The sequence below is a fragment of the Vipera ursinii genome (assembly GCF_947247035.1).
Source record: "Vipera ursinii genome assembly, chromosome: 1".
Lineage (NCBI taxonomy): Eukaryota > Metazoa > Chordata > Lepidosauria > Squamata > Viperidae > Vipera > Vipera ursinii.
Window position 1 is genome coordinate 189,205,239 of NC_139512.1, and position 17,650 is coordinate 189,222,888.

At 39.9% G+C, this 17,650-nt stretch overlaps 1 protein-coding gene across 3 annotated transcripts in view; it reads right to left on the minus strand.

Moving 5' to 3' along the window:
* The window catches only part of MCM3AP (minichromosome maintenance complex component 3 associated protein), an 83,078-nt gene that overhangs the window by 47,323 nt on the left and 18,105 nt on the right, over positions 1 to 17,650 (minus strand). For all 3 annotated transcript variants that reach the window (XR_014492482.1, XR_014492483.1, XM_083362316.1), the window contains exons 5-10: positions 14,719 to 14,866; positions 9,026 to 9,222; positions 6,553 to 6,692; positions 4,476 to 4,673; positions 3,026 to 3,294; positions 1,416 to 1,578 (exon numbers count right to left, since the gene is read on the minus strand). Coding sequence is in view for 1 of the 3 variants with exons in the window: in XM_083362316.1 (XP_083218442.1) it covers positions 1,416 to 1,578; positions 3,026 to 3,294; positions 4,476 to 4,673; positions 6,553 to 6,692; positions 9,026 to 9,222; positions 14,719 to 14,866 (1,115 nt within the window). In the remaining 2 variants the exon portion in view is untranslated. The remainder of the gene's footprint in view (positions 1 to 1,415; positions 1,579 to 3,025; positions 3,295 to 4,475; positions 4,674 to 6,552; positions 6,693 to 9,025; positions 9,223 to 14,718; positions 14,867 to 17,650) is intronic.

Below are 17,650 nucleotides of genomic sequence, written 5' to 3' on the forward strand. Positions count from 1 at the left end.
AACGAAGTTTCATGTAGTTTTCTGATCTTTATGTGTAGCCTTCATAATCCAATAGGTTCCAGAATATAGGTCCAGTCCTAAAAGCAATGTTTTGTATTTTCCACTCTTAAAACAAAGGGTTGATTTCTTATATTTTACCTCAATTTTTTTTCCAAAGAGAAAATCCTAACAATTATCTCAGTTCTCAAATTTATCCAAACTGTAGCTTTATGTTACTTCCACTTCAGTATTATGTATTTCTGTCCCCCATAAAAGAAATTAAAACGCCGCTTCCGTTCCTCTGGAAGGGTGGGGCTATCCCCTTCCTTCTCACATTCGGAGGCTTTTAGCTTCTTGGGAGCCTTTCCCAGGAAATTCAGTTGTAAAATAGTAAAGAAAGGATCAATATTCTCACCCAGTTCCAAACATGCTGTTTACAATCTGCTAATTGCTGCTTTTCTTCTTCAGTTGTCAGTGGCTAATGGCTGGCCACAGGAATGTAGCCAGTCTTTCCCCTGCTTGTTTGGAGGGCTTTCCTCGGATCAAATGGAAAGACCGCTTTCTCTCTGTGACTGACAAGACACTCCTCCTTCTTCATCACCTCTTCAGGGCGACTTTAGGCCCTTTTGGGGGGCCCAGCAGGGAGAAATTGGGCACGGAAGGCAGAGCCCTGCCTTCCTGCATTCGTCTTGCCATGATGCCAAACCGGAAATCCTTGATGTGATGTCTTCAATTTAAAGCAGTGGTTCCCAAGCTTTTGTATACCCCGCACCCCTAGAACGCTTCTGATATATTCTCGCACCCCTTACAAAAGTTCAAAATGAATTATGCATATACACTATAACTTTGAAACTTCTAAACCCAAGTTTTTGCACCCCCTGGAATATCATCTCACACCCCCACGGGGTGCGAGTGCCCCCAGTTGGGAACCTGTTTTAAAGAATAGCTCAGTGCTAACTCATAAAACTATTCTACAGTTATAAAACTATTCTACAGTTATCCTTCAAAAACACCAACCATGGAATCATATCTGATGTTCTGAAACTAGCATCAATAACTGTCCACCAACAGAAATACTTGGTCTACTACTCTGCTTAGGTCTGTAATAAAATTCACACACTTAAAAAACTAAGTGGGAAATCATTACTATATCAGCATTATCAGGATTTTATCTGTTTTGCAAAAGGCAAGCAGGCATATACATAGAATGAAGGCTACTGCTAAGCTTGTAAGCCGCCCTGAGTCTTCGGAGAAGGGCGGGATATAAATGGAATTAAAATAAAATAAAATAAATAAATTATCCATCAGGTTGCATGAGAAATTTAAATAGTCTGATATAAGAATACAGAAGTTGTCTGTTATGCAATGTAATGTAATACAAAAAAAACTTTATTCTGCATAGTATTATAAACATTAAAATGGCTGTTATTTCTTACCTGATTGAAATAGCAATGAAGTAAGCATGCATTCAGATAAGATGCTGTTTGGACAAGTTTGAAAAATTTGACAAAATTATTGCTGTTTAATGCAGCAAAAGCTTGAACTGCAAATCTAACTTCAGGGGAGTTTCGGACAGATGGACGAAACTGTTGCACTTCTCTGTTGAGATAAAGATTGAAAAGAGCTCACTTACTTTTTTATTCACAATGGAAGTTATCTGCATGGAACAGGTACATTAAAAGAAGTTGCAAAACACTGGGATAGTTGAGCTTGAAATTCATACAGAATTATGCATTTAAATTTAAAACTGCCACAATATATTTGAAATGTTTATTCCAGTATCTAAATACTTTATTTTAAAATATATGCATTATTAATGACAGATGGATAGCTATGTTAATATACTAAACAAAAATAATGGCTGGACTAATTATTTTTAATTCAAGGTGCTATGAATCAGTGATCTGATCCTCAGATAACACTAACTCACATCATGGCAAGCCAAAATAAATCACATTACAGCTAAATAAAACATGTGAATAAATTTACAATGACTATTATCAAAGTAGTCTTTAGACCAGAATCAATTTCATGATAGTTTTCCCTAGGCCTGCACATAAAAACAAATACTGATAGATATAAGGATTTGATCGAACAATCAAAAGATACAATAATGAAGTCAATATAAAACAATGAAAACAATCTCTTGCACCTCTCAACTTTTAGGTCAACTTACCATCTTTTACATCAATATTATGACAGTAGTCAACTTTTTCATGAGTCTGATGCTGATGAAAGTACATGTCATAATTAATCTATTAACCTTTAAGGTGCTTCAACTCTTTGCTTTTGAACTAGCTAACTTAGAACTGTTTTATTCTGGTTTCAAGAACATATTTTTGCAAAAATCCTTCTCTGTAAATTTATGAAATGTATGAATTATTCAACCTTACTTTTAAGTACTTCTTTTTATTATAAAAGAGAAATGGACTCTTGTGGACAAATTATTACCAATGTTTATCTACTAAGAAGAAGCCTACTACCTGGACAATTTAATATTACTGAACTGAAGCAGCTATCCTGTTCATTTCAAAAACAGGATATAATTTGTCATTAGCAGCCAGTAAGAAACACTGTCTGTGCTAAGATGATAATTTAAAAGAACTAATGTTAGATGGATGGTTTTGTCTTTGGCAGTGTTAGATGATGATAAACCTTTGGTGTCTTCTAATCTTGCACTATGAAAATCTGCAACAAGTTCAAAGGATGTCCAAAGATCCTTTGCATATGACCCACAGAACTCTTATAAATGTTCCCAGGAAATTGTAATAATTAATACATTATCCAATGATATTTTTATTAATTTAAATTAAATATTTTAAACTGCATTTTTGCTCTTACCTATTACTGTTCTACTTCTTAATCCTGGCTTGTCTATCTTTTGGAATGCAAATCCTAGTCAAAAATCACTGAACACCCCATCATATAATTACATTTCTCTACATTAAAAGTGATTAAATCTTATCGTTCTAAATTCATGAACAATGCAATCAAATGTTTGCAGTGAAAAAAGTCAAATCAATGTTGTAAACATTTAAAAAGTCACCTGAGAATATCCCCTTTGTTAAGGTTCAGGAGGACATTGTATCCCCTAAATTCTGCTTCACCCTTGCAGTAAATACCCTTATTTGCAAGGTCCTGATACATCTCCTTCAGGCTCTGGAGACATTTAGTCATGTTTTCGTTGTTAATCTTTGCATCAAATGATGACATGGGTTCTTCACACAAATGATGAGAGCAGTGAATATGAAAACGGGCACATTTTTCAATCAAAGAAACAGTCAGAGGAGAACAGAGATGTTGTTGAGTTATATCCTAGCCAAACATAAAAAGGCAAAATGTTAGAACAACAAAATTCAACAAAATAAAACTCATCAAAATCTTCTTAGAAATTTGATGTGGCTATTCTTAATTATATATTTCTATAAATCTCAGTTAATGCTTTACGTAATGTAACCGAAAGTATTCCAAATACCTCCTGAACCCAACCCAAGAAGTGTGCAGTTAATAGAGATCACTTTTTTCATTGGTGGAACAGCAGATGAAAAGGTGATGCAGATTAACCAATAATTCCAGGTACAAGAGGAAGTGGAAATGTTAAAAAAAAGAGGCAAACAAGAAATCAAGCAGCAACTAAATTTCATTTTTTATGTGTGCCGTTGTGCTCACAGTAAAAAAATGGCAATAAAGGTTATCTTATCTTAATTAATGTTCAAAGACAGCGAAAGAGACAGCGAAAGACCAAACCTCAATACCTTCCATATGACTGTAAGCTGCCCAGAATTACCCTGAGGTTAGAAGGGCGGCCTACACATTTTATAAATAAGTAAGCAAGCAAAGTTTGAGAACAGGTAAGCATTATCTTGCTATCTCCACAATGTGTCTGTCAGAACCCACTTCAATCCACATCTTAAGAAAGACAGACTCTTGGAGACAAGATTATCCAAGCAGGAACTTTTACTAAGATATAGATGATAGAGGGTATAATAGACAGGATCTGAAGAATCCCCTCAGAGATTGGTATTTTTAAAGTGTCCCCAAGCAAACTCCACCCCTCAGTTCATTCGGTCAGTTCCAGATCAGCCAAACTCCAGGTGGCAAGCTCCTCGTGGGACAAACAGGATCATTCCCACCCCCTCACATTTCATGTGGAGAAACAATCCAGATTCCTCACTTACCACCCCCTTTCTTAGCTGTCCACAAGATAAGAGGGGAATGCCTGGTAATTGGTTATATTGTGATGGATAGCAGGCAGGGGAATACACAAAGTTTACAATTAAGGAAGGAAGTGAAAGTAATAAAATCCCATGCTTGTTCCCTTTTCTCCTTGGGAATGGCAGAATCCAGGGAAGGGTGAGATTTGGGGTTTGCACAGAAGAGACAGAAATGAAATACAAATGGAATCTGACAGTGTCCCTCTTCCTTTCCCTCATCTTTTATTTCCTTCAGTCTTACCCTTCTATTTGTATTTATTCTGGGTTTTTTTTAATGGTTACCTTTCTTATCCCTCGGGTTCTGTTCCAGACAAAATCATACCACTCCCTGTAGTTCCCTTCTCCTTTGTCCATGATATGAGATACTAAATAGTCCATGGTCATGCTTAATACTTCTGAAGGCCTCAGTTCATGTGGTAAAGGTTCTTCCTGGTCTGCAGAAGACCTACTATACTCTTTTATTGCTGCTGCATGGTCAACCTTAAAGAAAGAAAAACATTTGCACCGTAAAATTCTAGATTGAAGTTTATATCCCACCTTTTCGTCAGCCATCCAAGGTAGCTTAAATGGACATCTTTCATTTTTCCTTTGCGATGACTACCTATAAGAGAGATTGGGCTGAAAGACAGTGATTTGTTCGAAGTCATATACTGAGTTTTCATTGTTCAGAATGGACTCAAAGCTGGATCTTCGCAATGCTAAGCAGCACCCTATATAAGAACAGACTGGTCTTCACGTTTCAATTGTAACATAAGGAACAGGGGGAAAAATTGTCAGTTCAATCTTCATTACGGAAATTAATTCATTATTGTAAAGAATGGTTAAACAGTAGAATGGTTTACTAGAATACAGTAGATTGCTGGAGATTTTCAAACAAGATCTGGTAGCTACCTATCACGGATACTGTAGTGTAGTAGATTCCTGTCCTAAGAGTCCAAATCAAATGATTTATAAGTATTTAATCTAGTATGTAAAAATGTGATTACATCTTCTCCAACAGAATCTAGATTTTGATTGATATGGCATAATTTTAAAATAGTACGAACTATAAAATATTTTATAATTAGTGAAATGAAGAATTTTAGGTCAGAAAGAACTCTGGAGAGGCGTAACGAGTTCAAATTCTGGAACCTTTTCTCATACTTTTAAAAGATTTTCAAGAGTCTTGTATTTAATATTAAATATTCTATTTTGATGGTTTTGATTTTGGATGAGGATATAAACCATTCTTCAGCTACTGTAAATCGTCCCACTAATGATATACAATAAAGCTTCATAAGATATGATTGAACCCATATAAAATCAAATAAGAATTTGTTACTTTTAACAAAACACTTCAACAGAGTAACTATCTTTTTTCAAATTTGTTTAAGCAAGAACTGAAGAAGAAAAAGAATCAAGAACTAAAATCTATTCACTTTTTTCAAATTTCTCATATATTTTGTAAATACAGATCTGTAACAAGGAAGTTTTTTAAAGTGGAAAAGAATGGAACTCACAGAATGAAAGCATACTCCTAAATTTAATTTGAGTCCAATAAGTGTTATTTGATTGCCTAATCCACGGGTCGGCAACCCGTGGCTCTGAAGCTGCATGCAGCTGTTTCAGCCTTCTCCTGCGGCTCCCAGTCGTCCTCCAGAGAGAGAGAGACAGAGAGAGGCACTTGTGTTTCCCTTCTCTCTCTCTCTCTCTCTCTCTCACACACACACACACACACACACACACACACACAAACAGAGTGGGGGAAGAAGACTGGCAGACCAAGGGCAGAAGAGCCAGCCCAATAAGAATGTGTGTCAGCTTGTCGGGGAACAGCCTGAAGCCAGCTTGCCTGGTGAGCAGAAGATCAGAGAGAGGGAGAGAGGGAGGGAGGGAGAACACTCATGCATAGCAGCCTCTATTTCTTTTTAATTAAACATTTCAATCAAGTTCTTCCCCTTGCGTGCACCGGCTCCCAGTGTTTTCTTTTCTCTGGGTCCAAGTGGCTCTTTGATTGTTTAAGGTTGCCGACCGCCGGCCTAATCTTCTAAACTGTCTTAAGTAAAAAGCAGTAAAATAAGGTTTGGATCTGGAAATGAAAATCTTCATTATGGTTTTGTTGGTGCTACATAATCTATTTTTTATATTTGTGTAAGAAAGGAGACAGCTCTTTACCATGTGCAGAATTAAACAATAGACAAAGGAAATGGGAATGAATGAAGTATCTTTAAAATGTGTCAATAACCTTCAGCAGGTAAAACATAGCTCTAAGTCAAAGACATGCTTAAGAGTTTGGATGTAAGATCTCGTTGTGTCCAAACACAAATAATAAATCTGAAGTTGGAGAATTATTGCCTGGAAAGTATTCAATTATTGTTACCTTGTCAGTTCCTGGTATCACTTCAAAAGAACTAAGTTGGTTCCTTGTTTCTCTCATGTAACGCTCTTTTTCTGGACACATATCTGGACATGTGCCAACAAAGGTTTTAGCTTTGCCAAGATGCATTTGTTTTACTCGAGCTAGATACATAAGGTATAGAGAATTCATTTCACTAGAAGTACACATGCAAAGAGAGGATCAATATTTATAATGATGAAAATACAAGTAGTTTTTGACTTACAACTACAATCGGGCCCAGAAATCCAGTCATAGGTCATTGTGGTCGTACATCCAGGCAACCACATGACCAGGCCCATTTTTCAAACATGGTGGTCATTAAGCAAATCATCGTGGATATTAAACAAATCATGCAGTTGTTAAATAAAACCATTCTTCCAAATGTGTTTTTTTTTGCAGAAAACAAAAAACATCATAAATCATGGTCATGTGATCATGGGACACTGCAACCAATCTTAAATGTCAAGCACCCAAAGTGCAGTCACATCCCCCTGGGAGGGGTGCAATATTTTATAATGACCAAAAATGCTTTACAAGGCATAAAGCACCCAATTTCAAGGCCATCGTAATTCTGAATGGTTGTAAAACAAGCTGTCATAAGTCAAGAACTACCTGTGGTGCATGGTGCCACTTTCTCTCTCTTATATGTACAAAGTGGTATAAACATAAACATTTTCCAAAAATAAACTTGCTACATTTTCATGGAAAAATGTCCATGTTTAAAAATGCTAACATATCCATAAGACGTACAATTAGTAAAATGGGAATTTTTAAATTTCAGCAACTTTTTATTATTCTAGCTTTATTCTGCCCATGTATAATAAAATTGAATTGCAATTACCAGTGATGTCCCACAATAGCTATTTATGAAGATAAGGAAGCTATAAGAGTTCTATGTATCTGGCACTAATGGACCCTTGCAACTCTATTTTTTTAAAAACTACATTACACATGCATTATTGATTTTCCTGCTAGGAATTATAAATGTATATCTTGAGCCTTGACTGCCCAGGGGATACTTTGTTGTTCAGGTGGTAATCAGGATGCAGAACAGTCACGCTCAAACCTAGCAAGACTTAGTGGATATGGGTATCCTGCAGTCTTATGAGCCTTGGTGGAGCAGTGGGATAATGCCTCCTTAAGTAACACCAGCTGCCTGAAATTAGTGCAGGTTGGAGTCCCACCAGGCTCAAGGTTGACTCAGCCTTCCATCCTTCCGAGGTAGGTAAAATGAGGACCCAGATTGTTGGGGGCAATAAGCTGACTTTGTAAAAATGCCGCTGGGGGGGCGGGGGCGAAAGCCCTAATAAGCAGGCATATAGATAGAATGAAGGCTATTGCTAAGCACATTGATTTGTGCTTCTTTGATTGTAAGCCGCCCTGAGTCTTCGGAGAAGGTCGGGATATAAATGGGATAAAGAAGTCTTATTCTACCATCCCAAGTATTGACTGGACCACTGAAAGCTATTCAAAAGCTACAATCTCCACAATGCATTTACTAATATTTACTGATGGATGAAGACTACTATTCACACAAAATACTGGAGCAGCAAGCTTTATACTGGTTTCCAGGTCCACTTCAAAGTGCTAGTTTTGATCTTTCAAATGCTACATATGGTTTAACACCCAGGTATCTAGAAAACCACCTTTTTAAAATAGATTCTGCCCATTTGGTGAGCATGTTGTAGAAGTAGATGCTTAAGGTTCTTCTCACTATGTGATCCAGAGGAAAGCAAGAAATTCCTGTTTTTCATCAATGGGACCTACTTTATGGATATCCTCCCATTAGAAATCAAGATGACTCCATCATTGACTTTTAGAAAAGACTTAAAAACAAGGCTGTTTGGAAGATCATTTAAGACCTGTCATCAACAACTTTATTTTTTTTGGCTGCAGTAACCTAAGGTATGATTTGAAGCTTTAAAGGTTATTATTTCTGTATTATTTATCTATTACTGTTATATTTATTTTGATTTATTGTTATCTGAGTAATTTTTTGCATTTCACAACATGCAGTACATCTTGTGCCCCTTAGGCACATAACCAGTGGAATGATCTTGGCCCAATCACCTTCTTCCAGCCCTAGGAAGGACGCAAGCCACTTTTGAAAAACCTGCCAAGAAAACTGTAGGACTTGTACAGGTAGTCTCTGGAAATTGCATATAACTGAATACCAACAAAAAATGACAGAAAGCTCACCTGATCTGATTTTTGTTTACTGTACACTGCCACAAGTCCAACTGGAAATTGGCAGAATGAAATATAAAATAAAATACTATAGGGAAAATACAGGAAGTATTAAAATTCTATACTCCTGAATATTGTAGAATTGTATATCAATAGCTAATATCTTCATTGTTGTGTAACAATAGTTATATGGCTTTATGACTTCACAAATCCTCTTACCCAATTTACATTTCAAGTATTATTATCATAGTGCTTCAACAACTCTTACCTTGACGCATCATTTTATCTCTCTGGTCTAAAAGGCGGTACTTATCCTCAGAGGTTTCTACCTCCATTCCTATAAGATTGTTGAAGGAAAAGGCTGACACTTCTGCATTCTCTGAGCCCTGACCTTCAGATCCACAATCAAAGGCATATGGCTCAAATTGCAAAGACTTTTTAAGGCCAGATTTCTTAGCTGGAGAACTGTAAGAAGCAAGACATAAAAAAGGAACATTTCTTTACCTAGTGCACAAGAATACATGACCTTTTTTATGCCAAGTCTCTGAGAGTTGTGTGTGTGTGTGTGTGTGTGTGTAGAGTATATAGATCACCTGATGAAGGAATAGCTTTATTTCTTTTGTGTTCCTTGGATATGGCTGTCTGCTTGTAATGATGTGAATTAGCTATGATCTGGAATAATATAATTAAATCATGCTAATTACTTCACAAAAACATTTTACTCATGAAAAGATGCTTACCATTCCTTGGGACTAAAGTCTAAAAATGAATGTAATGTCAAATTCATCTGTAAAATAATGTACGAGTTATCGTTCAAAATGTCTGAAGAATATCAGGTTGCCTACGACTGGGCAATTTCCATCTTCCATGTTCCCTAACATACCTGTAGAATTTCAGCTTTCCAGTTAGCATTTAGCATGCCGCTTGTGAGATCATGAGAGTTATGTAGTACACCTAGCAGGTTTCAGATTCAATACATCACCTTCATCCACCAACTGCTTCTTTAATAATACAGAATAGTGAAGGGATTCACCTAGGGTCCCATCTTATTTCTGGTGCTATTATGTACACAGAAGGATTAAAGCTGGACTAATCAAAGGCCACTTCCTTTGGAACAGCCCATGCTAATTACCCAGAGCAAATTTTATTATTTTTTACAGTGTTTAGCCAACAAATAGATAATATAATAATCAGCAAATAAGCAATTACAGCAATATTAGCCATAACATTATTTCCAGTGGCTTTGGAAAACCCCGTGTCCTTTTGATAGTTATAAAAAGTAACATGGGCAAGAATCTACATTATCTATATATTTTCTATAGAAGAGAATATATGTACCTCAAAATTGAACTGTCAAATCCTTGCTATTGTTTGCTTGCAGATGTTTCATTACCCAAATATGTAATATCACTAGTGTAAGTTAAGTGTGGGATTTACTCCGTTTATATACAGTAGATTGCTCTGCCAGTGCTGGTGAGGGCATGGTTTTCTCTTTAGTAGTTCCTCAATTGGGATATTGTTTTCTGTTTGTTTGCCTGGTGTTAATTCCTGCTTATGGATGTGGTCACTGTAGAAAATAAAGTATGCCCTGTTTTTTGTTCTCATCTTAGCTTTTGTATTGTGTCTTTTGAATGTTACATAAGAATGTCTGCAAGCAATTAACCAAGCTTAGAGAGGTGCATATATTCTCTTCTATTGGAAATATATAGATAATGTACATTCTTGTTCATAGTTCATGCTTCTTTCTTTCATTGCTTCTGCTTGCCTTTTATCCCATTTTGTCTGTTAACTGTTTTGAACCTTGTTGGTATTTAATACATGAATAAACAAACATCAATTATATTTCACTGAGTAATACGTGTGCTTGGTTTGATCTAGATGTAGGGATTAACTGAGAGTGTACTGGGTACCAACTAACAGAAAATTACATGGGGAATGGGAAAACTACTATAATCTCTTAATACATAATGATGGAAGCTGATGAGGTAGGAATCTCCAATTCTAAAGGGAAGTGGCTAGAGCTGTATTATAAATGAGAGACAGTTCGCAGAAAGACACTATGCAAATAATATGGAGATTTTCAAATTGGGAAAATATCACGCTTAGTGAAATAGAAGGACAATCTTACCTAGCATAGGACAATTTCTTCTGTTCAAATTAATTATATCCCTATTTCTTACTCTTTAATAATTTGCTGTTCTAGTGATGGACATAATTTGGTTAATTACTTAAAGAAGTGATTAACCAAATTAGGTCCTTCATCACTAGAATAGCAAATTATTAAATAGTAAGAGATATCTTCTCTGTATATTTGACTGAATAATTATAATGGCAACTGCCTTAGTAGCTGTAATTGTAAATATCTCCCTAAATATAATTATCCAAATTTTTGAGAATGTAATATAAAAACAAAACTTGGTTTCTTTCACAATTAGCTTGGCATCAGTCTTCTTAGTTTTCAACTGACCATAAAAATCATAAAACTATCCCTCCCAGTGGCAGTTCTATTCAACACTACCAAGCCTACAGCAAACTCAAAATGAATATGACAAATAAATATATAAAGGCATACTGCAGATAGCCCACAGAATTGAACTGAATTGAATTGAATTTATTAAATTTATATGCCGCCCTTCTCCCTAAGGACTCAGGGTGGCTCACAACAATAAAAAGTTAAAAAACATAAAATACAAAATTTAAAAAAAGAATTAAACAATAAATGTAATAAATACATAACAATTAACCCAATAAAACCAAATTTAAAACTATAGTTAGTCCAGGCCCAATTGTTGGAACATCCATGTCTTCAGGTCACGGCGGAAGCAGCTCCGGAGGCAACTCATTCCAGAGGGTCGGCGCGCCCACAGAGAAGGCTCTCCCCCTGGGGGTCGCTAGCCGGCATTGCTTAGCCGACAGAACCCTGAGGAGGCCGACTCTGTGGGAGTGAACCGGGCGATGGGAGGTTGACAATGGCAGCAAGTGGTCTCGCAAATACCCCGGGGCTAAGCCATGTAGGGCTTTAAAGGTAATTACCAGCACCTTGAATCGCACCCAGAGGGCAATCGGAAGCCAATGCAGCTCGCGCAGGAGTGGTGTAACATGGGAGTATCGAGAAACTCCCATAAGCACCCACATGGCTGCATTTTGCACCAGCTGAAGCCTCCGGGTGCACTTTAAGGGTAGCCCCATGTAGAGAGCATTGTAGTAATCCAGGCGAGAAGTGACAAGGGCGTGGGTGACCGTGCATAGGGCATCTCAGTCCAAAAAGGGGCACAACTGGCACACCAGGCGAACCTGTGCGAAGGCCCCCCTGGTCACAGCAGTTAGATGATCCTCCAAGTTAAGCCGTGAATCCAGGAGGACACCCAAGTTGCGGGCCCTTTCTGAGGAGAGCAATACCTCCCCCCCATCAAAAGAGATGGAACATGTTGCACAATATGAGATGCCGGTATCCACAGCCACTCGGTCTTGGAGGGGTTCAGCCTGAGCCTGTTCCTTCCCATCCAGACCCGGACTGCCTCCAGGCACCGGGACATCACGTCAAGGGCATCACTGGGTTGGCTCGGGGGAGAGATGAACAACTGGGTATCATCTGCATATTGGTGATACCTCACCCCAAAGCCATGGATGATCTCACCCAGCGGTTTCATATAGATGTTAAACAGGAGGGGGGAGAGAACCGACCCCTGAGGCACCCCACAAGTGAGGGGCCTCGGGGTAGATCTCTGCCCCCCTGCCAATACAAACTGCGAGCAGCCTGAGAGGTAGGAGAACCACCGTAGAACAGTGCCTCCCACTCCTAACCCCTCGAGCCGTCGCAACAGGATACCATGGTCGATGGTATCAAAAGCCACTGAGAGGTCAAGTAGGACCAGGACAGAGGGGCAACCCCTGTTCCAGGCCCGCCAGAGATCATCTACCAGTGCAACCAATGCCGTTTCCGTGCTGTAACCGGGCCTGAAACCAGACTGGTGTGGGTCCAGATAGTCCGCTTCATCCAGGAATTGCGGGAGCTGACGCGCCACAACACTGTCAACAACCTTCGCTACAAAGTGAAGGTTGGAGACAGGATGATAGTTATTCAAGGAGGCCGGGTCCAGGGCAGGCTTCTTGAGAAGGGGCCTCATCACCGCCTGTTTTAAGGCAGAGGGGAAGACACCCTCCATCAATGAAGCATTGACAACTGCCTGAAGCCAGCCCCCTGTCACCTCTCCGGCGGCCGAAACCAGCCAGGAGGGACATGGGTCCAATAGACAAGTTGTAGCACTCAGTCTACGCATAATCCTGTCCACATCATCCAAAGACACAGGGTCAAACTCACCCCAAATGGTATAACCAAGACCTGTCCTCTCCACTCCACCGGATTCCGCCCAGTCGGAGTCCAAACTAGTCCGGATCTGAGCGATTTTGTCCTGCAGATACTATACAAATTCCTCAGCCCTACCCTGCAAGGGGTCATCCCTCGGTCATGATTAAGCAGTGAGCGGGTCACTCTAAACAGGGTAGCTGGGCGGTTATCTGTGGATGCAATGAGAGCGGAAAAGTAAACACGCTTTGCTGCTTCCATCGCCACTAGGTAAGACTTAAGATAAGTTCTTAGCTGTGTTCGGTCAGATTCGGATCTGCTGGACCTCCAACAGCTCTCTAGGTGTCTTTTCCGGCACTTCATCTTTCGGAGACCCTCAGTGAACCAGGGGGCCACCCGGGATCTGCGCTGGCACAACTCGATCCAAGGCCCCAGCAGCCGCCCTCTCACAGGCTTCTACTAGGGCCTCAGCAGAGTCGTGGGCAAGGGAAGCAGGAAATGTCCCAAGCCCGGTCTGGAACCTCTCAGGGTCCCTCAGGTGCCTGGGGCGGAACCACCTGGTCGGTTCTGCCTCCCAGCGGTGGGGGGAGGGGTGGCGTACTGAAAGTCTAGCCAGAGAAGAAAGTGATCGGACCATGAAAGGGGTTGGATGGTTAAATCCCCCCTACCCAGATCATTAATCCACTGTCCAGAGATAAAAACCAGGTCGAGTGTGTGCCCTCCATTGTGGGTCGGGTCTTGAATTACTTGAGTCAGATCCATGGCTGTCATGGAAGCCATGAACTCCTGAGCCAACTCAGACACCTCACCCGCGGAAGGCAGATTGAAATCCCCCAGAACTATAAGCCTGGGGAACTCAATCGCCAACCCGGGCAAGACATCGAGGAGCTTGGGCAGGCCGATGACACGCAGCTGGGAGACAGGTACGTAATCAATAGGCCCAACTGAACTCCAGGACCCCGCTTCAAAAGGAGAGACTCACACCCACCTATCTGAGGGACAGTGGCCACTCGCAGACAAAGACTCTCCCTAATAATAACCGCCACTCCCCCACCCCTGCCCTGGGCCCGCAGCTGGTGAAGCACCCGGAAGCCCAGTGGGAATAGTTCTGAGAGGGGGACCCCCCCTCTTGGCCCAACCAGGTTTCCGTGATGCAGGCCAGGTCCGCGTTCTCCTCCTCAATAAGATCATGTATGAGGGGAGCCTTGTTCACCATGGACCTGGCATGGACATAAACCAACCTGAGCCCAGGGTCCTGCAATCCTATGCCCCCAGGGGAGCAAGAAGAGCCACAAGGGCGGGAACAGGCAACCTCTTGAAGACAGCGGTGGCCCGTTCCCCAACTGTGATAAAGCCCTCTGCTCCCACACTCTCTGCCCCTCCCAATCACCATCAAAATAGAAAGACCCTCCTCACTCGGAGCTGAGTCCACCCCTAAACCCCTACTCCCCCCCGCGACCGTCCGATGGTCTGGACTGCTGCCCAGGTCGAACTCCCCCAAGTTCGTTCCGGATCCCTTGGGCTTCCCCCCTCCCAGATCCCCTTAAAATTTTATATAAAAATTGCCCTTCTAAATGTTAAGTTATAATATAATTTACTAAATATATAAAGTATCTATTAATTTTATTTCACAAAGACTATTGAGAAATACACACCTTTTGTTTGACAGATTTCCACTTCCAGTAGGGCGGATTAAGGATTTAGAAAATAAAGAAGGCTGATGACTCAATTGTTCACTGCTTTGCCTCCCATCACTTTCATCTAGCTTCTCCTCCTTAGGTGAATAGTCTTTCTTATTAGGACCTTTCCACATTGAGAACACAAAAATATTAACATGTTTTACTACTTAACACTACTATTGATAAATGTACAGCAATTCAATGTTTAAATATAATCTCACAGAATCTATCTCCTAATACAGAAATTTATATATAAAAGCAGACATATGAAGATGGGAAAAAACTGTTATGTTCCCTTTTTTCCTCTTTTAGTATAGATACATTTCAATGGATTCACTGGACAATGAAAACTTTGCTTCCTGAACACTTTTGGGCAGGGGTAGGTGTTAGAATATGTTGTTGAAAAAATGGTTTGTTTAACAGAGTATTATTAATACACAGTGGAAGTTGTACTGGGACTTTTAGGCAAACAGTAATGCACTAACACGAGTTTTATAACTTATTTTTACTCAGACAACAAAAAGAAACACAGTAAGAAATAGTCTAAGTATCAATCCAGTATCATGCACATAAAAGTCAATCCATAAAAAACATAGTATCAAAATACAAAAGCTGCTTACCAATATCAAAAACAATATACACTGTAGCAAGCAGTTGATTCTTGAGAGAATAAATATCAAGTTAGCAAACAAGAGAACAAGAGGTATCCAAACACTAACATCAAACACATATACAAGAGCAACTACGTGTAACATCTAACTCTCTTTTATGTGGAATAATTACAGCCACACCCTTAGGCCGTTTAACTCCTTAAAGGTGCTTTTACTCCATTATATAATATTGTCACCCAAATCAAGTTTAATCTTTAACAATCTCCCCTTTTGGGTGGCATATTATACATATATTTTTACAATCTCAAATTACACATATCACAAACAGATTTATGCTTTATAGCACCCTGAGCTTTAGTAAACTGGTCAGCAATATTATCTTCAGTTGCACAATATTCCAGTTTAATCAAATTATCTTTAACACATTGTCTGACATTTAGATACCGTAGATCCGTATGTTTTGATCTAGTTTTCACTGCAGCATTAGTTGCTAATTTTATAGCTGCTTGATTGTCTTCATACACTTTTATTGGATCATTACAATTTAAACCCATATCAAACAATAATTGTTTCCATACCAATAGCTCAGTACATAATAAAGATAAACAAGAAAATTCAGATTCAGTTGTTGATAAGCTTATATGCTTCTGTCTGTTAGACCTCCATCCTACTAAAGCGTTTCCCAATAATACAACCAATCCTGAAGTGGATTTCCTGGTTACAGTATCAGATGCAAAACTAGCATCTGCAAATGCTTTTAGTTCCAATTCCTTTGTTGGCTCTAGATATAGAGAATAATGTATGGTGTGCTTCAAATATCTTAAAACTCTTTTCGCACCTTGCCAACATTTGGTTGTAGGATTCTCACAATATCTAGCTAAATGATTAACTGTAAATGCTATGTCAGGTCTTGACCAGTTACATAAATACATCAAGCTGCCTATTAATGATTGATATATCTTTTTATCAAAGACATTGCTGTTATCTGCTGAACTCTCAAAACCTTGAACCATAGGTGTTTTTACTGGTTTACAGTTTTCCATATTATAACGTTTCAGCAAACCATTAATTTTCTTAGCTTGAGACAGTTTAAATCCTTTACTAGTCCTGATAATATCCAGCCCTAGATAATGACTAATAGCTCCTAGATCTTTTACTCTAAATTTTCTTTTTAACCCTGAAATTATTCTTTCAGTTTCTGTTTCATCTTTTGCTATAATAGCAATATCATCAGTGAATAATAATAACAATGATAATTCACTATTTTGCTGTTTTATAAATAAACAAGGATCTGCAATACTAGCTTTAAATCCCAAACTATTTAACTCTTTTACTAAACATCTATTCCACTCATAACCTGACTGTTTTAAACCATACAAACTCTTATTCAGTTTCCAACAGTACCCTACCTTACTTTCTATTCCTGATGGAACTTTCATATATATATCATGGTTTAATGTTGCATGCAAATAAGCAGTTTCAATATCTACATGTTTTATACTATAATTCTTATTTGCTGCCCAAACTAAAGCAGCCCTAAGAGTGGAAGCTCTTAACGTTGGGGAAAATACTTCATCATAATCACTATTATTCTGTGCAAATCCTTGAGCAACTACCGTATATACTTGAGTATAAGCCGAATTTTTCAGCCCACTTTTTGGGCTGAAAAATTCCACTTCGGCTTATACTCCAGTCAACAAAAAAAACTTACCGAGGACTTGTGCGCGGCCGAGGCTTTGGTGCTTCCGGGATCGCCCGCACCTCTCCCAAGCCACCGCCGTCCGAGACCTGCCGAAGTTTGGGGAGGTTTGGGGAGGTGCGCGCGCACCTCCCCAAACTCCGCGCCTTGCCTGCCTGCTTCTTTCCGCAGCGGAAAGAAGCAGGCAGGCAGGGCGCGGAGGAACGGAGACTTGCCGACGTTTGGGGAGGTTTGGGCGTCTCCCCAAACCTCGGCAGGTCTCCGTTCCTCCGCGCAGACCTGCCGACGTTTGGGGAGGTTTGGGCGCCTCCCCAAACCTCCCCAAACCTCGGCAGGTCTCCGTTCCTCCTGCCGACCTTTGGGGAGGTTTGGGCGCCTCCCCAAACCTCCCCAAACCTCGGCAGGTCTCCGTTCCTCCTGCCGACCTTTGGGGAGGTTTGGGCGCCTCCCCAAACCTCCCCAAACCTCGGCAGGTCTCCGTTCCTCCTGCCGACCTTTGGGGAGGTTTGGGCGCCTCCCCAAACCTCGGCAGGTCTCCGGTCCTCCGCGCAGACCTGCCGACGTTTGGGAAGGTTTGGGCGCCTCCCCAAACCTCCCC